Source organism: Amyelois transitella, chromosome 9 (assembly GCF_032362555.1).
Source record: "Amyelois transitella isolate CPQ chromosome 9, ilAmyTran1.1, whole genome shotgun sequence".
NCBI lineage: Eukaryota > Metazoa > Arthropoda > Insecta > Lepidoptera > Pyralidae > Amyelois > Amyelois transitella.
In genome coordinates, this window is record NC_083512.1 from 8,655,225 (window position 1) to 8,682,782 (window position 27,558).

Consider the following 27,558-nt stretch of genomic DNA (forward strand, 5'->3'; position numbering starts at 1 on the left):
TCATATGATACATATAATCACGTCTTTACCCCTTGTGGGGTAGACAGCCAACAGTCTCACAAAGACTGAAAGGCCACGTTCAGCTGCATACAATTTTAATTATGTATCTAAGTGTAATTATTTAATGTTGTACTTGCTAACCTATCTATATATATCGATTTTGATTTTTCTTCTACGTGAATGGAATATAATTTAGGTATAGTAGCGTTAAAAACAAGGTTTCGTTTGATTTAAAGAATATGCAGATACATAAATCAATTCACATTATGCCCTTATTGTGGGGTAAAAGTTACAAGATTTGTAGGTTAATAATAAAAAATATGGCCCTTGATCGACTTTTAAAATCTTTGCGTTGATATAAACCCTAAATAACCAGAAACGTGGCTATTAAGATATCTTGTAAAAAGAGGTAAATAAGAAAAAAAAAATATTCTTACGGCAGGACTTTTAAAATTCATGATGTCTAAATAAATATTTGTGTTTTATGATCTTAAGCCAATTCCATGTGTTCCAAGAAATCTATTAGCTACATCGTGGTATAAAATTATCATATTTTACACTTAATACGCTACTCAACACCTATTTGTATTCGATGAACATGCCAAGATAAGATGCTACCTACAAACTCTCCTTAACTACATAGTATCTATGTATGCTACTCTAAAGTATTGTCCTGTTAACGTTTACTCGTAAATTCATATTGGTAAACAATACATTGCCGAGAATTAATTCAATGTTTAAGTTACAATGAAACAAAAGAATATCGTTCAATGACATTGAACGATATTCTATATATATGGTTCAGAGATTATTTATTACGATACATTGTATATCCACTGTTTTACTGAATTTTAAACTTCATATTTGTTACTCCCATAGGAATGCCCATCCCAGAGGAATTCCCCTGACTTACACAATTACGAAGAATCTATAAACGCCTGTCAATTTCGTGGCACTGAAAATTTATTAAAGCGTGCGTTTTTGCCGATTGTATCGTTGTAGGAGTAACATTAATGTTGTTGACAACATTTTTGATGTTCTTTATTACCGCGCTTGTTGCTTTTAAATTTCATTGATTTCTCAGTAAAATAATTAGGTTTTGATAACATTAATAAGTGATAATTATGAATTTTTTAAGGGTTTTATATTTGAATTTATATTGAACTTATTGACATATTATTAAAATACTTATACTACAATTTAATAAATATTGACATCAAAAACAATTAATTAATATCTTGAAACCACTAGTTATCCTTTATAAGATTTCTTTAACGGTAAATGTCTTTTTGAAGAAGTTTGCACTTCCTCTTGTTAAACCCGTTTTCTTTACTACGGCTTACTACAGAGTCAATAACACCATATAGTTAGTAACAACAAGCGATAGTATACGCTATGTCCTGTTGTTAAATTCTAATTTACTTTCTTCTAATGTTTGAAGGCTCCAAAAAACTAGAGTTGAGAGATGGTTGCCCCTATAGACAGACTAGAACCGGTCAGACATGTTCTTAAGGCTAGCTTTGCAAATGCTATTATTATAAAGTTGTTAATGACAAAGATCTAAAAACCTAATCTATTCTTGCTCTGGCAAGTATACCTACCTTATAAATAAAACATTTTATTTTTATCGCTGTAAGCACCCATTTTTTTTCTTATATCAGACAGGTATCTTTACTTTCCTACAAGTATTATTTATATTCTATATTCATATTTAATTCATCAATTGCAGTTCCACTTCATTATTTCATTACAATAATTCTTCTTAATTTCGTAATTTTTTTTTATCAATTCATTAAGTGTTTTTTCACTTTGTATCTCTAAATCACTGATTATAAAATATTAAGAAACCCTTATTTTTAAATCTTATGTTTACTTGGACTGCCCCTATATCCAAACGTATCGTGTTGCCCATTAACAAGAAAATTACAAATATAACATTCTGTAAAAATATATATGTTTTTATAAATATGTTTTGATATAGTTATCTTTATTTTGAGCTATAAGTAACATCTAATGTGTAATTATGGGTTAACAGTTACCAGAAATAAGTAAATTTAAAGTTTATTATGAAAAACGATTCTGTTACGTTGTGCTACTGTAATATCTATTTCCAAATTAGGATCTTATGATCGTTATCATATATAGAAAAGTGTTATAAGACGCTGCCACGCATCTAATTTCTATACAAAAAGATTTGAATTGATTTTTTGTTCGTGCCAGGGGTCGAACGGGGAGCGTGAAATGAGATTTTGGTACAAAAATGGAGCAAAAGTATTCAAGGATTTATTAGGAGAATGGTATAAGGAAAAACAGTGTTGTTTAGGTAGGTGAAAGAGTTCTTTAGGTAGTATAAATAAATGTACTGATGATCAATCAGTTCAAGATCAATCAGTTAGTCCATTGATAGATAAGACAGTTCAACACGATAGCTTTAATTTTTTCCATATTTTTGTCTTAAAAATGGCAAATATTGCTTAAAGTAGATATATTGCGCCTGGTTTTAAACCTTTATCCTCACGGTGACTCATGTATCTACTGACCGAAGTGAGTATTACCAGTAACTATGACTAAGATTTTCTAGAAAATATATTACACCATAAGATCTTTCAATTTAGTTCGCCGCGAAGTTTCATCGTCTTAACAAATCTTGGGCCTTATAAATGTACTTACTTAATGAAGAATGAAACAAGTTTTGATTAGAAGGTAGTACTTACAGACAGCCATGATAAATTACAAAAAGAACTGGCGAGGGGGATAATTAACACGTCTGTTAATTACAGTCTTGTTAGAGTGCATGTGTGTACATATTTCATTGGCGTGACGTCACATTTTTTATCCGCAATCCCTTCTACGTGTCTTGGTGAGAGGAATGTCGATTATAAACGTAAGGTTTCTTAATCGACGCGTTTGGAGCTGGGTGATGAAAATTATGTCGCATAAATCTTGATTATTCGTGAAATGGTAGTAAAAAGCCTTAATTCGTCCAGCTTAATATGTCCTTTGAATCTTGTTGCTTTTAACTCTATCTAGCTCGTTAGGTATAATGACGTGATTTAAATATGAATGAAACCTGATCTTATGTAAAAATATACAAATAAAAATTAACAAGAGTTAACAACTTTATTTTTAAGTAATAAGTATTAATTTATAGCTTTTCCTTTAGCATTGTTTACCCATGATTTCAAAGGGTCTCTAGAACAAGAGAAAATATTATGTTCAACCATTTAATCTTCTTAATCCCCTGTCCGTAATATTGAAAGATTCAGTTTCAAACTTGTTTTTAAAACCTGCAATTTGTGACTTAGTATAAAATAGTTGACCATGACGCCGACACTACTTCCCACCTCGCTCACAAATTATGAAGAACTCTGCTCTGATGCAGAATTCTTACCTCAGTTTGCATTGAATTATTTTTTAATTACCTATAGGTATTGCATTATCATAAAGTATGGTTGACCGAGCGGTCTACCAGAGATGGCGCTGATATAGTTTCTTAAAACTCGGTCTTTAAAATGTTTATATATCTTGAGAATCGAGCTTAGCTCGAACCTAGGACCTTGATAAATCGATTCCTTGAGCCGAAAAGCCCCTAATCTGTAACATTCATGAAAATTGTTGGAGCCGTTTCCGAGATCCTGATTATATATATACAAGAATTGCTCGTTTAGATATATTAGATAGATAGATATTCTTTTATATATATGTATATAAGGCTCTTTGAAGCTGATAAAACAAATATAGAAAAGATATTGATGCATACAAACAAGCAGTCTCCTTGAGAAAATCCATTTTAATTGAATTTCTCAGGACTTTTGCTCAAAATAGTTCACTTAAAAATACATTCAGATTTCAAAATTTATTTTCGTATGAGCAAGAGCCAATCTTCTGTATCTTCTATAACGTTGCTTTTCTAACTAGACCCAAGCATAATTGGACCGACAGCCGCGTACGCAATTACTGAGGAATGAAAATAAGTGAAGGTTTCTGTAACAGCTTATTTTATTTGGTTCTTACAAGAGCTCAATTTTTTTCTCAAGGAAATTATGTGTGAGTATCACAAAATTCTTAGGCATTTTAAATATTTTTATTTTTGAAGATTACATTTTCAACATTTTACTAGTTACATACATTTGTACTCAAAGCGAATAAGGTACTAGATTTGTTATTTAGGTATCAAGCAAGTCTGGCTTAGTGTAGATGTCATTGAAGGGAATTACGAATAAAAGGACTTACATCATAGTTCACACCCTTGATGTTTGAAGCAAATAACTAAATTTACAACAAAAAATAAGCATAACGACAACAATATATATAAAGATTTAAATCAGCGCTTAATGATACTGTGGTTCATAAAATCTGTTATGATCAGTTAATGCTTAATTAAATTATAGATTATAGCTGGAACCTTGTAAAACAGTACAGATCTTGTAGTGACACTTTCGTTGCACGCCACAAGTATAGTATCGCACGTGCGCAGAGACAAAGGTAACTTGACACCATTGTGGCTCAAGAGTAGTGGATTTACTATGCATATAAATAAAGATTTACGTACTTATACGTAGTATTAAAAATCTTAGACAAGTCTTATTTGATGTATTTTATAAAGCTATTTCTGGACCGCAGCATCGCAGGCGTAATCCTTTGTAATAGTTTTGTCATAGTTACTTTCTGCATAACACAACCCATTTTAGACTTGACAGAATTACGCACCATCATCGTAGCTTAAGATTTTTTAAAATTTTAAGAAATCGACATAGCATTGGCTTATAAACTTGGGATTCTTCTTTTAGACAATGGGCTAGCAATCTGTCACTAGCTAATCAGTATTTTCAAGACTGTTGGCTCGGTCTACCCTAAAAAAAAAAAAAAAGTAAAAGGCGACTAAGGGATAGGCTAATAAACTTGGGATTCCTCTTTTAGGCGATGGGCTAGCAACCTGTCACTGTTTGAGACTCAGTTCTATCACTAAGCCAAACAGCTGAGCGTGGCCTATCAGTCTTTTCACGACTGGTGGCTCTGTCTAACCCGCTAGGGATATAGACGTGATCATATGTATGTATGTATGTAAGTATTATATTATAAAATATTATTATGAAAATATTAATTAAAGTATTGAGTAGGTATAATATAATCGTAGAATTTTGCACATTTTCATCATAAAATCATGTTTTTTTAACTGGCTAGCTTCGATCAATGCTGACCAGTGACTACGTAAGCATAAAGAGGTTGCGACTACTCATTACTTTTAAAGTATTGAAGACGAAAATTACCATATTATTACATTCCCATCTATCACGTTTTATCGTCAATGCCAAACAAAATCGCAAGGTGTTTTTTACTGGCCTTGTTTTATTTTTATTCCTGGATCATCTCGCTCGTTGAAAAGCTCCCCTCATTTTGATAAAACTTTTTTTCTTAGTGCCACCTGCGCACGAGCAAAAAAAAGATCAACTCAGGTAGACGGATTATATTCGTTTCGAAGTCCGTCTATACACCGTATTTTACTTTACAGTGGATTAATTTTTAGGTTGTTTAGTACGTTTTTTGTTAATCCGTCTTATGAACAGGAGTTGTAAGTTCTTTTTAAATTCATTTTACAAATATTATAAGGAAATCTCATTTTTATATTGTTTCTAAAGGATATATTTACATAACTTGTGGACTTAGATAATAATTACAATGTTCTTTGACCTAAACGATATGAGATCACTGGCTCAACTTACCAATTAAACTGAATGAATGTGAACTATCTTGTCGTAAACCAGATGTATATTATGAATAGGCGGAGTAAATACCGTGAATGTCAAATTATGAAATGTTGCGATGGATCTCATGCTTGTCTGTTTTATTAACATAAATTAGATTTGAGATAGGTACCAGAGATGTTTGTACTCTTATTGAATTTCTCCTACTACTCATATTTGGTGATTAAACTCATGGGAATACGTTTAGTTTGAAAGGTCTTTCCTAGGTTTAGAAATATAGATTGTTTAACTCAATTTAATAGAAGTGAAAGCGTTAAAGAAGTTCTTATTTTAAATTCACCAAACGCATAAATCTTCATCAAATTATTTTCCTGATAGCAAATACGCTGACAGTACAATGAGATATATAAATTCTATTCGTTAAATTTAATGTAATAATTAAAGGATTCTTTAATTATAAAATTATTATTAACCTTCTTGTATTCTTACAATTACATCTCCAAGAAACTCTAAAAAGATTGTAGTTTCACATTCCATTACAATCGTATCATAATTATAAAAACATTAAACTTATCCTTATTCCCATGATCCCTTGGGCAATGGTGTCCGACAAACAAAATGGCCGATCAAAAAGCCTTACTTGGCGGTTGTAGCTGAGTTTCCCTTCGTAGCCGTAAGCGGCACCAGCGTCGTTAAGTTCCATACTACGCCGCTGCTACGCTAATGGCGCCAGCGGCGCAGGCTTCGCGCTTCGCTCGTTTCCCTCAACACTCCCACGTCCGCCGTCTTATTGTGTAGTATTGTGTACACACGCGCGTGCGAAGTTTCAGTTTTTCACACGAACTAAGGACTTTCGCGACGAAAGTAGCAGTGTTGTGATGGGAATCATGTTTTGGTGACAATTGACTGGATTTAATAATGACTAAAGCAAAGGCGGCGCGGCACAGTGCTCTCTACCACAGCGCAAAGGTGAGCCCTTCACCTATTAATTTGTTTATTTACATTTATCTATTAATATGTACTTTTAATATAGCAGGATTAGTCCTACTTCGTGAGATTCTGCCAAATGAATTCACTGTTATGATCACGTACCGTGTTATTTATGCTAATCGTACTTTGTAAACAATACACTTAACTTTCGTTTTACTTAGATGGATTGAAGTCGTGTAAGTAACATATATGGCGATGTGGTATAATAAAATGTTCCCTCCTAAAATAGCCGTAACCCGAGCCGGGCCGGTTCCTTCGTCGTGAATCTTGATCCCTCCTCTCCCGCCGCCCTCCAAAGCCTCCGAGACATTTATTCAAAAAGAACCATCGCATCTTGTAGTATAACTAAAATTTTCAGAGAAACCACTTTATCCTCATAATCTTTAGCGAAATTATACTTATACTTTATAATTGTTACGAAATTAGTATATTTGTTTACATGTGAAGTGGAATTATCACAATAAGTAATGGAAGCTTCTGAAAATTTTCCGTTTACTACACTCTAAAGCCAGGAGTAAAAGACATCAACGCTCCGCGAGTGAAAGAGAACGCGAATCCCTCCTGTGATTTCCCTGTTTGTGGAAGCGAGACGGGTGTCGCCTGTAGTAATTTTGTTTATAATTACGTGCCGGGATTTTATACATAGCTACAGAGGTACAGGTAGTGGTCATTGCACGGATGGCCGAGCTCCCCTTTAAACGAAGAGCGTGGGGGATGTCCTAACCTCGCATTTTGTCAATGTATGTGAAACTTAGCGTTTGACTTTAGGGTCTTTCGTTTCGGCCGGTGAGTGCTAATGATGCATGAATGGAACGATTCTTTTACTCATCCTTTAAAAAGATCTAAATAAATTGACGATTAACTAGAAAAAGTGTAAGCCTTTCCGGCTAAGAGATTGTGGCGAAAACATTAAATTATAATTTACTTTTAATGAGGATAGACTAGTGTGATGTAAAAAGTAAATTAGCCGCACTGTTCTGGGAATTGAGAACAAATTGAGCGCACGCTTGGAGCGCGGACTCGAACTTAGGCCGGGACTCCACCAAAGCAGAGATGTGTGCGGTGTGCTGTGTGCTGTGCGAGAAGAGATGTTTTTCAGCTCGCGGGACTCCACCAAAGCGGAGATGTGTGCGGTGTGCTGTGTGCTGTGCGAGAAGAGATGTTTTTCAGCTCGGGTGCGGGGCGTTGAGTGCTCAGTACGCATTCTGACACGAAAGGCGGGCGAGAGGGGGGAGGGTGACATCGCTCACTGCACGCCGCTCACATCTCTCGTCTCCACTGCGCGTCGTCCGCGCACAGCTCACATCTCCGCTTCCATCGCGACATACAAATATTACACATCTCCGCACAGCGATCTCCACTGAAGCTGAGCGGAGAGGAGACGTGTCAATAACTCAATTCTACTGGTTGTTTAAAAAACATCTCCTCTCCGCTCGTCTCGTCTCCGCTTTGGTGGAGTCCCGGCCTTATGACCGGTTTGGAGCTTGCGGTACTCTGCTATGGGCAGACACCTCACACCACTCGGCTTTTTGTGATTCGCCCTCCGGACCTCTTCCCGCGTAAAAACACCTAATTATTTAGACATCTAGATCCTGTTCGATCTAATATTCAGTAAATTTTCAGTCAAATTTTTAAAAGTCCATTCCATTTTTCTGTTTACTACAGACATTAAAGGATAGTCAAATTTCTTAACAGCACCCGATAAAGAAAAAAGAGTTTCCTTCTGTACTTCATGTGATTAAATATTAAGTATCTATCAAATTAATGTAAGTTTTGTAAAAAAAAAGTAAAAATATATTATTTATTTATATATCTCATATTGACAAATATTTTTTATAGTTTATCCTTTTTAAGTATATACTGTGCTCTTAGAGACACACTTTCTTAAAGACCCATTTGAAGCGATATAAATATTTATTATTAAATTCACTTACATTTCACTTTTAATCAATCATTGCACGGCTGTTCTATCTGTGGCCATGCAACCTAGTACGAAAGACCTACATAATCATGTACTCGTTATGAAATATTTGACAATATATTTTTGTTTAATTGCAACCTATTAATAAGACCCGAGTTAGACTATGTTTTAACCTTCTAAACAATAGATTTACCTCTAGAGGTAAAATTAACTTGTACTTATCTTAAATACACATATTTAAGATTAATTATTAAATTACATGGAAAAAAATACCGTGTGTAGTTACCGTGGTTTAAGAAATAGATAATTAATATGTAAAGAAAAGAAATAAAGGCCCGAAAAATTATTCAAAGTCGAAATATAATAGCATAGTATTTAAGCCAAAATTTCATTACTTTTTCGATGTGACCTAAATTTCTATTATAATGTTGCAAAAATGTTTACACATTCAAAATGAACATCAAACAATGTTATTGAACTCTATGACGTAGATAATTGTAATTTGTAACTGACACCCTGTTTTGTCTGATCAAGAGTGGGTGGTATTCGTTATTTTGTTGACTGACATCGTGTGCACGTGCCCTTATGCGAAACAGATAATATTTATCGTCCATATGTTATATTATTATATTATTGCATATTTGCACGATTTCTTCATTGTCATCGTTTCTATTTCAAGTTACACACATATTTGTCTTTATTAGTTTTAATAATATTTTGTACTAGCTGTGCTCGCGACTTCGTCCTCATGGAATAGTTATATTGGGCAGCATTGAAGCCCTCAAGGATCCCGTTATTTTCACATATTCTATTATTTATTTGCTCCTTGTAGTAGCAGCGTGATGTTACTCGTATATAGCCCAAAGCCTTCCTCGATAAATAGTCTATTCAACGCAAAAATATTTTTTCAATTCGAACCAGTAGTTGCTGAGATTAGCGCGCCTAATCAAACAAACAAACTCTTCAGCTTTATAATATTAGTATAGATTTACAATATAAGCTTATGCAATTCTGAATTTAATGTTTTCTTTTTCTACTGTCTATAAAATATTAAAGGTTTCTTCTGTGTCATTTACGAGTAATTCTGGTTATATAAAAATGCACATACATACATATAATCACGTCTTCATCCCTTGCAGGGTAGACAGAGCCAACAGTCTTGAAAAGACTGATAGGTCACGTGGCACGTTGCACAAAAATGCACATTTTTTTTAAATGATTTCAGAAACATATTATTTTCCATATACGCATCAAAATACACTAAATATAACTTAAAACATTTATTTTATTTAAAAATTTGAGTAACGAAGTAACCAGGTATGTAATAGGTAAATTAATATTTTATGTCGGCGAAGCAAGTGCGCCATCAATTTGATTGGTCGCAGACTCGTAAATTATTAAAATGTTGAGGCGAGTTTCCGTGGGGGAAGTGCACCGACTATAGTTCGATTCAAATTCATTTCCGCCGATTTGTTTGCTGATAGTAAACTTGGCGTAGAATTAAAATACTATCCTTCTTACATCCGCTTATAAAAACAGCGAGTAATAAAATAAATGATGCACAATAATGTGGCTCTACATTACTTTAACTTCATTTGTACTTCTTTAGATTCGTTTCCTTTTTCTCATAGTTCACGCTTGATCGCCAGTGGTAAAAGTTTCATTATACATCTGCATATAATCCACAGATCCACACAGATTATAGACACAATAAATCGTGCGAGTTCCCACCTTCCCACGCGGCCCAGCGGCCGTCAAATCGTGGTTTTTCTTGACATTATAAATTCAATATGTCTCATGCTTGACTGCCTCCCCTATAAAACACTATACTCCAAAAAAAACGAGTTAAACGATGCTCATACAGAAAGACTATTTAGCACTTACATTGATTCTAGATTTATAGTCATCTGTATAATTACTTTTTTAAAGTATCATGTTTGTTTTTTAATGTTACACAAGGATGGGTTTATTATAAGAAATGTTCCTTTGTGTAGGCGGTCTTCATGTCATGATACAAATATTCACACACAGAGTACACCAATTAATCTGCCACAGCCACTGACCCATTTTGTGCTATCATAAACAAAACTGTTAATAATATGTTTTGATATCGATACGTATCATTTACACAGATTCGAACAATGGAACGAATTTTACGTCAAACTGTACACACATTTAGTTGTATGTTACCTTTGAACCTCTACAAAGTCCCGTTACTTTCGTCTTACGGCTGTCAGTTTAGGGCTTCACCTAAATGAGCTGAGATAGGCGTATGCTTACCTAACTGAATTTTGCACACGCACACGTGCGTTTTTATAGTCTGCAGTAGCTGATGTGATTCGCGATTATACTTTACTTTATACGATTACTATTTCAATGTGATGAAATTATGCTAGAAAAACTATTGGTAATGAAGCTAGATAGAATAATGCTGTATATTTTAAAATATTGTCTAGCATTTTCTGTAGGTATATAAAATATGGATATTTCCTTTAAAGGTTTTTCTGAAAGTATATGTGTAAAAACCTAAGTAAGAATTTAATTCGTAACATTCACCTGCCAATGTCAGAGCAATTTTTGTTATCAGTACACAAATATTTAGAGAACAGTTGTTCTCGAAATCGTTCCATTTGGTTATTTTATCTTTCGCCCGCTCGGCCCCACTTCCATTAGCATGAAACTTTATCTGTCTGTCACGCGCCCAAATAAAAATAGGCCGTGTATACACATCCCTTGTCAGTCAGTTAATGTGCGTCTTCGTCAAAAAATATCCATATTAGTACCTTAATATACGTGGTGTGAACTCAGCCTTAGATCTTTGTTTACATTTTCTTTATTTGAACATTCGAAGCTTTTATAGAGTACAACGAAATCTTCACATCTCTCCGATGAAAAAAGGTGAGTATATCTTGTTTAAACACGACCAGTCTTTGTATTGCATAGTTATTTACGAAATAGTTTTGATATAACTTGAACTGAAATTTGTATTGGCACGTTAATAGTATTGTTGTATTTCATTAAACGTTGCTGAATCTGTCTTGCTATCAGAAGAGATCTCACGACATTATACTCACGTAATAAATACGTAACCAAAATTACGCAGTCGCGGGTCGTCGTGAGCCCTCGAGGTCTCAACTACAAGACCGTTGAATTTCTGTTAAAATTTATTGATACATGTTCTATTATAGTTAACACAGAAATTTAACTTAATAAATTAACAAATTATTCTTAATGCAGAAATGTACTTATACATGTTTTATATTATACTTTTCATTTTCCTTACATTAACCTATCATTTTTGAACCTTTGTTGTTCAACTCCCAGCTCAATCACATTCGACAACTAGGGGGGTTCAGTATAATTTATGTCCAGCTATAACACACTAAACTTTATTTCCTGTCTTCTATATAACCTTATCTATCACCTTTGAAAATGTAGGAGGACGTCTACTTGAAAACTTTAAAAAATTGTCTCTAACAGTACACTTCTGTACGTGTACCGAAATCCGTAATTGTGTATATCTTAACATGACAATAGTATGTTCAATTTTGATCCCTCTTCCGCAGAAAATAGGGTTGAAAAGGGGAATGGAGTTAATGTGATAGTATTAGGTTGCAATGCTACCGGAGACGTGCTCTGCTTGTGAACAGCATCTGTCGTCTTTCCGCTTCGTGTTTCCTATTCATTGTTATTTACGTGGTTTACTTGGATTTTAGAAACTAGCTTTGCCACAAGACGAATGTTTTAAACTTCACTCTTTTCGTACATTTTTAAAGATTACGGGTTCTACTAACATTAAAGTTAAAAGCTTGACGGTAAAGCTGAAAGAATCTAATAAGAAGTCATTATTGAAATTTATTTTCGGACATTACGTCAAATTAGCCCAGTGGCCGTCTAATATAAAAATATAACATGCAATTAGTGCCAATCTTAGCATTTCTAAAATAGTTCATACTAAGCTATGATTTCATATGTTGCGTTGGGACATAAACACTGCTAGTGAGTACTAAATTACCAAAAGTCATTAGGAAGCGAAATGTAAGTATAAATAACAATAAAAAACAACAAAGCAGATGTTTATTTTTTAAATTCAATTTTGCATTTTTTCTTTAGTACGATATACATAATCGCTTGGTAACAATGCTCGAAATTAAAATAAAACAGGAGATTATAAGAGCATCATTGTTAGTCGGCCATCTGCCAGTAAACCAGTCGTTTCCACCTGCCCATGCGCCGAAATCGGTCGCGAAAAACTGCGCCAAGTTGCAACAGGTGAAGCGAATAATGCATCTCCATATCTGCTAAGCTTATTGGAATATGCTTGAAATAGATGTTGTTTTATGGCTGTTTTAATCGAATGTGGGGAAAATGTACAGTCATTAATAAGGTTGAAGTTGTCGTACGGTATAACTTGCATGTTTATAAGTTCGGCTTATTTCAAGTATTTTTAAGGAAAATAGTTTTATGACGAAAGTTATATAGTTAAAGGAAAATAATGCAGAATTATTATACGGAATCGTAACGCGAATCTAAATTTAAAGACCAAACTATCGTCTACTATTTAGAAGAAGTTAGTAAAGTAGCATAAAAGTTGACATAAAACTGGTTCATCATGATTGCTCGTCAAGATCAATGTCTAATATTATTAAAAAGAGAGTTGTGGGCGCAGGAAGTGTGTTGGCGTGATGCGGTCATTATGTGCAACCGATAGGTTCACCTACGTTACAATTGACAACAGAACAAACGTAAAAGTGTTGTTTTTGGATAGAGTCGTTGATACTTTATTGTGTCAGTTTGTACAAGATTCTGTTGTTACGTCACTGGATAGCGTGGGCTTAAGAGGGGTTAACTGATAACGAATTCTATGTCGTAATCCCAGGATATATTCCTCTTCTAATCTTTTCCATCATGCAGACTTAGCCATTTTTTCTAGTTAGTTCATTTGGCTCTTATTTATATCTTTCTCAAACGTCGACCGTTATAGGAACCCAAATATTGTCCTATTAGCATTTATCAACGAAAATCAATATGTATTCCTACCCAACTTTTTCTATCATGTGGACTTTGCTCAATTCTGGTTCATTTGGCTCTCGTTAGTCTTTCCTAAGCGTCTTTCAGGAACTCGAATGTTATTTTTTTAAGATTTAACATGCAATGAAAATTATCAAGTTTTTGTTACTTTTACCCTTATTGGGTCAGAAAATTAAAAGTATATTTCTTGTAACCTAACTTTACTTTCAGTTAATGCGTCATAAGCTTGGTTGACAAACATCCCCTTTCGCCACATCCAGTTTTTTGCGCTGTCAGGCGGCGGCCACCTGACGCGCGTGCGCCAAGACGACACCGTCTTCGCCACACTCTTCAGTTGCCATGTGGCTGACGATTCATTTCACTTATTTATGATATTTTATCAAGGGATTAACATGTGGTCTGCCTTAAAATGATCAGTTTGAAAATTGTCAGGTTGGAGCAACCGGATCTTTAACGACGCTGAAGGTGAATAATCAGTTATCTTGTGATGGCTATAAAATTCTTAATTAACTCTAGAATCAATTTATACTACGAGTAACTATTACGACCACTAAAATCAAATTTCCTCCTGGCTTTCATGATATTGCAATGTAAATTACTATTTTTATTGTAAGATCAAAGTCAAGAGAGTATTTAATTTTTATATAGAAAATGTCAATAAATTACAAAAGGTGGCAATTCAACTATGGAAAAGCGAGCTCTAAACTTGGCATCGGTAATTTGGAGATGAATTCATATTCAACAGGTGTATACACAATACACATTTATTTTCATTGTAGCCATGTTTACTAGCATAGTTCCTGATATAGACTTAATTAAGTTTCCAAGTGTAGAAAATTAAGCCCGATACAGTTGCTTTCGCAGCTGCCCGAAGCATGTGCTGACTACAAGCGATTCTAAAATGTATATTTTAGTAATGCCTGATCAATGAGTTTAAATGATAAATATTGCAGCTGCATGTTTGAAACTAAAAATGTATAGTAAACATTAGCTTGGAATTAATTTGCAGTTTTCTAGTAGGTTTTATTTATGAGTATAATCAATAATAAATAAAACCTAAAGGATGGATTGTACATCAAATACAATCTTCATTTAAAAGGCGGATCCGATATTTTTTTTGCGAAACCTGCAGAAGTTGTATAGGACGGGTATAGGACGGGCGCCTAAATAAGAAAACTAAAAGCTTACAAGATTAATTTTCAGGACTCCTAAACACTCGCTAAAGTGATTAAGACGTAACATAAATTAGTTTCTCAATTAGTATTCATATACTAAGTATACAGCATTAATATAAACAAAATAAATGTCACCTGTATCCTTCGCTCCAGTTAATTTTAATTAGCCATCATAATCGGCAGCTTAATAAGCTTAATCTCTCTTTGCAGGTGCTTTGGCATCTGGACGTGTTTCGGCGGAGCTTCCGCGAGCTTTCTGCTCATGCCTGCCTCGGACCTTCGTCTGCCTGCATTTTTTGCGCACTCAAGGTAAGTGCAAGTTATTACTGGTCTATTTTTAAATGAGCACCTGACATTTTTGTTGTAAACACTATTAAGACGATGTTGTATGAAGCTTGTTGTGTTAGTGACGTGAAATTGACTGTTTTCAATGAAGACTTTTCATTTTATTATGACTCTTAAAATACCTAGTAATAACATTATTTACTTTTGAAAGTTGAAACTAAATTGTTCAAATTTATGATAATTTATAAACAGCAGCTTATTGAAAAAGGAACCTACTAATTGTTTAATTTTTCATCGTTTTTGATTACTTTGTTCAACTAATATGTATTGTCATCATAGAAGAGCGTTTGGAATCCTATTATGCATTCGGGACCGCCAAGAGTTTCTTAGAATTTGTGTTGCTATCTCGGCTTATCTTAAACCATATTTTACAATAGTCAAAAAGAACAAATATACGATATCGCTTTACGTAAATGTTGATGGAAACAATGGGATGGGATATGACAACGATCCCTTGGCCGGTCCGATAGTCCGATGCCAGCCTTCGAACATGCAAGAGAGTCTACAGAAGTGTAAATATGTCAGTACGAAATTTAACATTGCCATAATTAAAAGAAGCAGTGTCTGTAACTTATAAATATATTGAAAATAAATTACTTAATTTTAAGTTCTATTTGATTTAAACGTTGGAAAGAATTGCGTAAAGGCCATTTTGGTAAGATTAACGTAATACTTTAAGTACATTTTTTATATTTCATTAAATAAAATTTAATTAATTTAAAAACTCCGTTATATCACCAAGTTTACACATCGACTTAAGGAGATGAAAGGAGATTAGTAAAGGAGAATTTCCATGGTAACTTGTCATTCGTTTTTGGTACAAACTTTAGAAATTATGATTTTCTGTGCCTTCTATCTTGTGTTAGACACAAAGAGAAAGAACAAGAGTGACCTCGGCCGGCCAGCACAAGACGTGACCTTTCGAACAATGGCCGCTGTTCTGTCGTATTCAAATCCCGGCCCGCAGGCTCTCGACACGTCCACAGATGAATAAGCAATATTTATAATCGTAAGAACGACGTTTTTGGAAGTTTTACTGCCTTATAAAACAAGATGAAGAAATTAACTGCAAAAGTTTTTAGATTTAATTCAATCAAGGCATGTTCAGTAGAACAACTTTACCCGAAAGATTGAGTTTTTTTGGTTTCTTATAAGAATTAAAGTTTTATGCTTGATTTTAAAATGTAAGTTACATGTAGTTTAAACATATGTCATGTCGAAAAAATTTTCGATACTCGTTTGTTATTTACATAATAACGGTATTATTTATCCTAATTACGGGTTCTGTAGACTCTTAGTTTTTTTAGGTACCCAAGACAAATATTTGAGAAAGTTTGCTTACCAATTAGATCTATTTATTTTTAACACTTCAAAGATCTTTAGAGAGCCATCAGGGATGGGCTTTTTCTTATTCTTTTTACTTATTTGCTGTTTCGCCTTGCAACAATTTGACTCTTCGCGTAAATCGAACCTAAACTAAGAGTTCTTTGTAAAAGCAATTACCAGGGAAGTTGTTCTTAAAATAGCTACTTTATTACGCGATCGGAGGCGAGATTCACGGGCACACAGCTTTAAATCCACCGGACCGACTGGTTCTCGAGAATAGGACAGGTCTGTCTGGCGCCGTGATTTAGCTATCTAGCCGCGAAATGAACCTACCTAACCATAGGCAGGAGTTGAAGTCACGTAGGCCAGCCTTTGTTTTACAATTTGTTGGAAAACATATAGGACTGAATAACACAGTTGTATGATTAGCGGCCGGTGAATTATATCATTAAAAATTTATATCAGGTAAATCCGAAGATACCTTTGAGTTGAAATCTTTGTATTTAAATAAAAAAAAGTACAGCTGTTAGCTATCTTACCACCACACATCATCACATCAAAAAGTCACTCAGGGCAGTAATAAAACGAATCCAATTACTTCGATAAGCATTTGGGTTCCAAAATCAAAAGGCTCGTTGGAAATATAACGACTTTCTATTCGATACAATCTATGGTCTTGGTACCATAAACAGGGCACAGCGCACGTGTCTTTACGATGCTATATCAAAAACCAGTTTAGAGTTGGCGCGTTTTCCGACCAATGAGAAGCCAGCTTGCGGGCGCGTAAGTTCGTGGAACTTTTGTCCTCGAACGCGATTGGTCGACAGACAGTACTACCGTATACTACGTTGATGTCGTGAGTTCGTGACTCCAAACGTGAAAACTTTGTATAAACATACATACACAATGGTTGCTGATTCAGTGTCTGTTAATCAAGCAACTATTGTAATAATCATAATTCACAATTGCAATTTGAAACTGTCTAAAACTGGTATAAAGCGTGCAAAATTTGGCTCGTTGCGATTTCACTTGTAATGTCATGCATCACACTCTACTTACTTACGAATGAACATATTTTAATACCCAGTTCTCACTCTAACGTACATCATTTTCTTAATTTAAATCACCATATAATAATGATCAGGTAAACAAACACCTTTAAACCACTCCATCATAAGCTCCTTCATCTATATAATAGTACTTATTATTACCCAATGGTATAATTTCAAAGTAACATCTCGTCGCCCACTTCAGTTTTCTAAATTTGTGGTGATAAAAATAATTAATTAATTCTTACGAATTTTTATTATAAGAGCAATTGAGCGATTTAATGGTGTATTTTTTTTTAATTCAGTCTGCTCTATTAAATAAAACATTTCAAATAAATCTAGTGATTAGGTGACCAAATCCAAATCTATTCTTTTCACGACTGCTTACTTGACATGTGAAGCTCTGCTGTCTCGACTATACCGTTACCAAGTCAAGCACCAGTTACCTACTGTCGTGCCTTGCATATCCTTAAAAGATCCTTTTATGCATCATTTACTTTAAGTTTTTATTATTGTGTTGTATCTCTCTTTCCAATAAACATTATTCATCATTAATTCAAAAATACCGTTAACCAGTTAAGTCAAGGGCCCTGGGTGCTGGTCTGTAGGGAGTATTGCTCTGGCGTTTAAAATCGAATTTGTTTTGCGCAGTTCCGCCGGCGCAGTAAGGAAAACTGGCAATTAATACTTGCCTTTCGTTTTCTACTCAATTTACAGAAGCTTTGAATTAAAAAGAAAAAGAAGTATACAGTTTTAAAGTACATACTAAATTATAGTCAACATCGATGTTTCTCTACGTAAATATAATCATGACCTTAAGGTTAAGATTAATCTTGTAAAAATAAAAATTGTTTTATATATTTTTTTTATTTCATAAATCCATAGGCCTTTTTGAAGAATTAGCCCAGAGTAGTTTTTCAAGAGTATCTGTCTAACCTCAGAGTGGGAATCAGGTTAGGAGTAAACATCTAATTTTTTGTGGAATTCGTATGTATTTACCACATACACCATTTAAGAAATACTACCATATAATAAGTAGTTAATTTATGAAGAATCACATCTGTAGACTTATTATTGTCCTCTTGGTAGCCAAGTCGCCAACCTGTGCAAGTTCCGGAACAGCGGACGACAAATTGAGAGGTTCACTAAAGTATAATAAACTTTGAGACGCGGTTGAAGTGATGTGTCCACAATTGAATTTGTTGAATCGAACCGACGCAAATATTTGATCACCAATGATTACCCTTCACTAATTCTTTTGTGCAATGCCCGTTCAGTAATTGGAACAAGAAATTATAGTAATGTGATCTTAAATTGATTAAGTTGAATTTATAAAGTGGTATCTACAAGTCCGCTTGATGTCGACTGGGAAATTATGTAAACCAATGGATGAATTAAAAGATAAATGGTGTATAACTAAAAGGTGATGAGTAAATATTAGAGAATGGGGCGACAGCACGGGACTCTTCCCGTGCTGTCGCCCCATTCTCTAATATTTACTAAGTAGTAAGTCTCTACTTACCTTGAAAATATAGAAGTATTGCTTATTCTGTCGAGTTTTTAATAATATTCTATAATTGAACAAATATAAGATAATTTAATAACACAAATGTGAGGCAGTCAATTCGACTCAGACAATGCCTTCTAATGTACGCTCTTTGTATTACTCGCTAATTAAAACTTTTACTTCGGATCTACTTTTCTACGAGTAATGATTTACTGAGTCTGAATTTTCTAAATATAAATAGGTACTTAAGTAATTAGCTAAATATATTTTAACATTTTAGAAGTAATCTCTTCTTGTCGAATGGTATTTCTGTTATAAAGTGGTCAAAGAAATTAAACAAAGTCAGTGATGTTGAAATCTAAACATTTTAAAAGCTGCAAGTGTATCTAGATAAACATTTTCAGATCAACACTCACACAACCCTGCAAAGTGAGCTGTCAATTTTTTGCTATTATATAAAACATGTAAAACTTATTAATACTATTGACATATTTCGAGGCAGGTAAAGATTCTATCAGAATTAGACACGTTCGAAGGAACCGTGTCGCTTGATTCCGCTACGTGTCTTAAGACTTGAGCAAATTACGCCTTCTTCTTGTTCCTATTAAAGATGTTTGTTGGTCATTTTAATAGGTATATACTTTTCAGTAATATAACGTAAGTTTATGATTGACACTATTCGCTCTACAACAAGTTTTATTTCTTCATATTGTATTTTATTAATTGATTTGACATATCAAAATCTATGTCCTTGATGGCATGCTTCGCTTTTTATTATGCCGTGTAACGTGGCAGCGATAGAATCTCGCGCGATAAAAACGGCGTCGCGCGTGCTACGGGGGCTGAAAATATTTAATAAATCTTTTAGGCACGGTCAGCTACCTGCCTCACATCATCATCTTGGCGAAGGAATTCTTATATTCTTAATCTATAATGACAACATCTTATTACTTCCAAGCTGATAACATAACGCTCATTAACTTGCAGTCCCATCATTATTTATTTAACGGGACTCGTGCGTTAAAAGTACATTCCAACTAAAGAAAAACGAAAAATTCCGTTTATTTATATTTCTATAAACAACATTTTAAACCAATTATGCCTTTCAAATCACTAGACCTAGTGGTTTGGGCTGTACATTTAGGTCAGTCAGACAGACAGTCCTATTTTATACATACAGATGAATATCATCCGCAATGTCAGATGTAGGAAAACTATTTAGGCTTTAAAAATTTAATTCAAAAGGTCTCAAGTTCCACTTTATTGTCAGTAGTTATGTAGGGAACGAAAAGTCTGAACACCGGTGCATACAAAATATCTGCCCGACTGTACTTTATAGTTCTCTCAATGGCCACGCGATGGCGACACATGTTCATAAATGTGTAATCAAATTATCCGTAACTGATGGATGTGGCATCAATTTTCAATCTTTTTAATTTTGATCGTTAAAATCGGTTTGATCAGTAAGTTATACTTACCGTCACGACATCCTAATAAGGCAATAAATACGGATATCACCAATTGGCTGTTTCATGTTTCATGGGGTTTCGACACGCAAACTTGGAGAATAATACCTATACATCAAGTTCAAATAAAATTGTATCAAAAAAAATGAGAATAACCTAAGAGTTTATGTGTGTGTACAAAGTTTTTGATTAGGAAATTTCAATCGGTCAGCTATATGACATGAACGCGCCTTAGGGATGTTTTTCTGATTTCTTTTTTAACCCTTATTAATACCTATACATAGGAATACGTGTAAGTACTGAATTAAATTTCCGGATAAATAGCTTTATTTGTTTATTATCGTGCCTAGATTTTAACCTAAGACTGTTGTATATAAATCTATATACCTACAGTGAAATATCATCAGTCGAGCAACACACCGTCGCACGCGCAGCTGCAGGACCGGTCTTCTTTAGCATCACAGTCTGGCTACAGCTAATCTAAAATAAAATCCCCAATAATAAACTGTCATTGATTCTTCTTTTGCATTTTACGTCTCATAAAATTAACTTACTTCGTTCGAACCTGTGCAATACAAAATTTGGTTAACTTCACCGTGTTTTGTGCTACGTATTTCAGTTACCGTTGAACGTTGCTCTAAGCCGCACGCTACTCGAGTTAATTCGTTTAATCAGTGGTCATCAACATTTTATTTTCCCGATTCATAATAATTCACGTCCTTAAATAATAAAAATGAATACGTGTGCTAGATGTAGCTCAGAATTTAATGATGGAGTGCAGTGCTCATCATGCAAAAAATTGTTTGACTTTGCCTGTGCTAATATCACAGAAGCCGGTTATAGAAAGCTTGGTGCTGATAGAAGAGCCGCGTGGAAGTGTTCGTCATGCAGATCTGGAACCGAGGATCCTGTTTCCCTAGATAAAATTTTTAGTGAAATCCTGGGAATGAAGCGACAACTACAGAGCCTTCCTACACTGGTCGAAGATGTTAAGGCCATTAAATCTGAGATGCAGGAGCTCCGTGCTGCATGTGAATTCAATAATGATAAACTGGATGAATGTGCAAATAGAATAGATGCTGTGGAGTCTAAATTTGCAGAATTCGATAATCTTAAGGAAGCCCTGAAATCTACTCAAGACGAGCTTATGAAGTGCAAACTTAGCTTGGCTGCTAAGGAGCAGTGGGCCCGTCTAAACAACGCTGAGATTAAAGGGGTGCCTACTAAAAAGGATGAAAATCTGTTTTCGATTGTCGAATCTATTTGTAAACATATAAAATGTCAGTTTGCTAAAACATGTATAAACTACATTGCCAGGGTTCCTACGCATAATTCCAAGGAAAAGTCTATTATAGTGAATTTCGCTAATCGCTATGTAAAGGAGGACTTTGTTGCTGCTGCGCGGTCTGTCAAAAACATCGTAGCAAGTGATATCGGCTACCGGGATGACGTACAGCGCATATATGTAAACGATCACCTTACGGCTGATATGAAGAATTTACTCACTAAAACTAAAACTACTCTTAAGGAAAGACTGGGCTACCGTTATGTGTGGGTGAAGTATGGGAAAATACATGTTAGGCAAAATGACACTTCAAAGATTCTCATCATCAATAGCGACAGTGATTTAAACAAACTTTCTTAACTTGGTTCATAATAATGTGTAGTTTAAAATTATATTTATGTTCTGCATTTCAATTGTTCGGAAGTATTTTATGGCTTTATATTTCTTTCTTGCATTTAAAAATCCGTATCAGTTTGTTCACCCGTCTATTGTTAAAAACATATTTCTTAAAAACTTACTTCTTGAACATGTTTAGCGCCTCTGACTTGCAGTCCGTGCCTACGCTGGCCTTTTGTTCTCGTCCGGGTGGCTTTTGTTCGACTTATCGCTCTGTTATGCTTGTGGTTGATATTATTAAATCTATACTCATCCTTTTCTTACACATGTTTATTGCGTATGCATATTCTCAAGTTAGTCACGATCTATTCATAAACGCTTTTTGTCCGATACTTATTATTTTAACTACCGTACTTTCTGATACAATTACCTTAGTTTTTATTACGATAATAATTTATTTCTATTTTGTCTCATACAACATTCTTAGTTACAGTGAATAAATTAAATTTAAGCATTTATTACCAAAACACTAGAGGGCTGCGTACCAAGACTGATACATTTAAGCGGAATTTGTGTATGTCTAATTACGATGTAGTGTTTTTAACCGAGACTTGGCTATTGGATGGGATTGCGGACAGTGAGATTTTTGATGATCGGTATGTAGTCTGGCGCCGCGACCGTGACTATACTTTAACAGAACAGAAATACGGCGGTGGAGTACTCATTGCTGCGCGGCGGGAACTTGCTGTTACTTCGCAACCAACATTCCACTCTAGCGCGGAGGATTTATGGGTGACCTTGACTCTTAAACAAGGTAAAAAAAATCCGATTAAAATTAATTTTTGTGTTTTATATTTATGTACCCAAAAATTGGGCAATTCCTTTTCCCAACAGTTATCTAACTTTTTTAACAGCCTGGATGATGTATTCATGCATAATCCTTTAGATAAATATCTCATTATCGGTGACTTCAATTTAAGTAAAATCGTGTGGAACTTGAATAGTGACTTAAGTTATAGCCCATCTAACATAAATAGTGGTGATGAATACTTGCTTACCGACCAACTTAAATTGCACGGATTGTCTCAATTCAATGGTATACTGAATAGTCAGGGTAGAATACTGGACCTGGTCATCTCTAATGAGACTGTCAATGTTCAAAAAAATCCAGATTCTTTGGTGCCAATAGACCCATTGCATGATTCTTTAGTTATTTCCGCTAATTTTAATACTGACGCTTTTCTCAAGCCAGCCTCATTTACTAAACGACTTTTTTATAAGAGTGACTACAAACAAATAAATTCAGAAATTTCTAAAATGAATTGGAAACAGGAATTTTCGGGTAGGACTGTGGAGGAGGCCACTGACTATTTCTATAATTTTATTAATACCCTCATTCACAAATATGTTCCAACAGTGCAACCCACTAGTAATTCGTTCCCTGCTTGGTATTCTAAGGCTCTCATTAAAGTTATTAAGGAAAAAAACAAATATTTAAAACAATACAATATTTATGAAAACTTGTCGGACTATGAAACTTTTAAATTGTTACGAGATAGATGTAAGCGTCTTGAAAAAACTTGCCACCAGAATTACCTTGATAAAGTTGAAAGTTCTATTGTTAAGAATCCTAAATGTTTTTGGACCTATATTAAAGAAAAAAATAATTCAAAATCCAGTAGTATTCCGAGCAACGTCTCATACAATAACGTACAATATAAAACTGGCAGTGAGATTTGTGACGCGTTTTCCACATATTTTTACTCTAATTTTTCACAACCGATTGCATCGACCTCTCTCCCCAGTCCTATGTCCGATTCCTTTTCTGATATACCCACTTCTTTTGTTTCTAATGTTGAAGTTTGTACAGATGATGTCAAAAAACACTTACTGTCACTTGATACGTCAAAGTCAGCGGGCCCGGATAAACTACCAGCTTGTTTTTTAATAGCTACAGCCGATACTATATCCGTACCTATTGCCATGTTATTTAGGATGTCATTAAGCAAGGGTTTCGTTCCCAGCATGTGGAAGTCGGCGTTTGTTACTCCTGTCCATAAGAAGGGATCCAAAGCGGATGTCACAAACTATAGGCCAATTTCCAAGTTGTGTTTAATCGCTAAGATTTTTGAACGTATAATTTATAATCAACTATATCCTATTTTAAAGAATTCCTTTGGTCCCTTTCAGCATGGCTTCCTCAGTGGACGGTCGACTGTCTCTAACCTCGTACTCTTTAATGACTTTCTAACGGATTCCATGGAAACTAATCAGCAGGTTGATGTTATATACACTGATTACTCGAAATGCTTTGATCGAATTGATCACAGAATCCTGTTGATCAAGTTGGCGGCAGTTGGTATCGGTGGAGATCTCTTAAGATGGTTTACATCTTATATAGATCATAGGTGTCAGGCGGTTGTTGTAAAAAATTATATCTCGAGTTGGGTTCATATTCCCAGCGGTGTTCCTCAAGGCTCACTATTAGGGCCTCTTCTCTTTAATATCATGATTAATGACATTTATAAATGCTTACATTCTTCTAAACTGCTTTGCTTTGCTGACGATATGAAGGTTTTTTCTACTATATCATCGCAATCTGACGCAGCTGCTCTTCAAGCTGATATTGCGCGGCTTGAAGAGTATTGCTCTCAAAACGACCTTGACCTAAATCCCTCCAAATGTTGTGTCATTACCTATACCAGAAAAAAACATATTATCCCAACCACATACTATCTTAAGCAAATGCCATTGCAGCGTTCGTCATCAGTTCGTGACTTGGGAGTCGAGCACGACACTAAATTAATATTTGACACCCATGTAAATAAAATAATTTCGAAGGCTCTTAGATCTCTTGGATTCGTCCTAAGGTGCTCTTCAACGTTTAAATGCATCAAAACTATAAAAATATTATATTGTACATATGTTCGAACTCACCTTGAATACGCTTCACAAGTATGGAATCCCTTGTATAATATCTATATAGATCGCCTAGAAAATATACAGCGTAAGTTTGTCAAATATTTATGTTACCGCATGAGACTGAAATTCAGCTCTGATAATTATTTAACCTTATGCAAACAACAACATCTAGTTCCTCTAAAAATACGTCGTGATGTCGCAGACATAGTTTATTTGTTAAAAATTGCTAGTGGTTCAGTGGATTCCCCTGAACTCCTATCTAAATTAAAAATCGTCGCTCCCTCTAGGAATCTTCGATATACGCCTCTTATATCTGTACCGGTTGTATCAACTAAGTATCGGAAGAACTCTTTTATGTTGCGTGTTGGCCAAAATTTTAATAATATCTGTAGAATTGTGGATTTGGACTTATTTGCCACAGGCATAGCAAAAGCGAGACGTCTACTTTACGATCACTTTCTTCAGTGACAACAAAATTTTCCTTTTATTTTGTATCTCATAGATAGGAATCTAATTTAGTTTAATTATATTGTATACTGCATCTTGCACGTGAATCGTAGAACATATCTTGTAAAAACTTTTACTTTAACTTTCTATTATTTTTTTTTTTGAACTCTAAGTTTGTGTTGTCAGTGTTCAACTTTTTCTATTTATCTTGTTTCTTATTTGTGAGGACCTTTAATTGGCTTCTTTGCTAACTAGCTTTATTTCTACTAAGTACTATATTATGTTTGTAGCTGTTGGTCTTCCTATTAAAAATAAAATAAATAAAAAAAATAAAATAAAATAGCATTCATATTTTTAGTTGTCTTGCAAAAAATGCTTACCTGGCATTGCCGGACACATCCTGTGCATTGTACCAAATAATATAACAACAATGACACTTGCTTTCCAAGTCAGCCTTTTAAGAAATTGTGGGTTGTTCAACAGACACCCATAAATTTTGTTTACTATACATTTGGACATATTTAAGTTTTCAATTATTGACTGTATTTAAATTAATAGTAATTAAGTGCATATGTTATGAAATAACTGAACTTTGGTGCTACCAGTTCTGCTTAATGGTTGACCAAGCGCGCTAATCAAGTGAAGTTTTTCAATCTTATTAACTTGTTATACTTATTGTAGGCCTTGGGCTAGCAGTCTGTCGTTATTTGAATCTGAATTCCATCATAAAGCCATACAGCTGAACCTGAACGTGGCCTCGTATAAATAAAAAAAAATAAGTAGTTATTATAAAAAAGGAATTTATGCATCCACTTTAATCTATTACATCAAAAAAAATAGTCATAGACCTTGTGGAATTATGGCGAGTAAAATTAACAAACGCTAATCAAGCCTGATCTTTGGACCACTTGGGCACAGGACCATTTTAGCCCACTCCCTCCCACGTGGCCTATCCAACAAGGCTTTCGCCCACAGTGACAATTAGTTAGGTGACAATCTCTCCATAATATCACTGTATACCTTTATAATTACTTTTAGGGTTCCGTGAAGGGAAAACGGAAACGCAATTTTATCTGAAAATTAAACAAAATAAGTTTAGTTGTGATAACTGCAACGTCGGTACATAATTTATTAAGCTTCCTAAAAAAAGAAAGAACTCTTGTCTTTCTCTTTCATCATAGCGTATTGTTGACCGTTGAAAACCATAACGAATTGAAAGATATGTAATACATAGTAATGTAGGGAAGGCTTTTAGGATGAATTTCATTGTGTTGTACTTGTAGCTTTTATAGGCTCAATAAAGTTTTGTTAAAACAAAATTATACTTTTCATAGCAAACCATGCTTTGAAAAGATATACCTATATAGATACGTATAATCACGTCTGTACTGTACCCCTTACGAGGTAGACCTTGTAGCGGTTATTGTTTCAAGCCTAAAAGAATCTCCGATTACAGTAATTAATGGTCCTATTAACCGCTTCCGAAGAGTGGTCGCACCACTGTCAGAGTTCAAGTGTAGGCCGGGCGTGGGCGGGCGTTTATAGTTTAAATTTATATTCTGTACTATTTAGTTTTACGATTCGCTGCGATGACGGATAATGGGAAACGATAATGTTATTATTGACGTCAATAAACTATATTAATGTCATAAAAATGTGAATAATTTTAAGCCTTTACCATTCCATTTTTTAGGTATTATCTTTTGTAAAGATGCACCTATCCATCTTTCAATTGACCTTTAAAAATACCTTCATATTTTTTGCTCTATGAACAATAGAAAAATTGGCTGTTCCTCTGAATATGCCTGAGAAACAATAAGACTGTTTAGTATTGCGCCAGAGTCTGCCTTCAACCTTCAATCCTAAGTGGCTGTGACTGCCTAAGGAATGCAGCTATCGGGCATATTATGCAGCATACCGTAATTATTGTAATTTGAATTGCATTACAGCTCGGAACCTAGATAAATAAAATAATATTTTTTCTTTAATGATACCTATGTAATCAACATCGATTTATATTTTAAAACTGAATAGCTTTTGTACGGCCCTTTGA

General features: G+C 34.5%; 1 protein-coding gene across 2 annotated transcripts in view; it reads left to right on the forward strand.

Annotated features, from left to right (window-relative positions):
* Positions 1-27,558, forward strand: part of LOC106142898 (uncharacterized) — an 83,136-nt gene that overhangs the window by 36,142 nt on the left and 19,436 nt on the right. Inside the window, exons 1-2 of one of the 2 annotated variants that reach the window (XM_060945700.1) lie at positions 6,543-6,674; positions 15,033-15,131. In XM_060945700.1, coding sequence (XP_060801683.1) covers positions 6,624-6,674; positions 15,033-15,131 — 150 coding nt within the window. In that variant the 5' untranslated portion in view covers positions 6,543-6,623. Of the gene's footprint in view, positions 1-6,542; positions 6,675-15,032; positions 15,132-27,558 lie in introns of those variants that run through there. The other variant, XM_060945696.1, reaches the window with a different exon arrangement.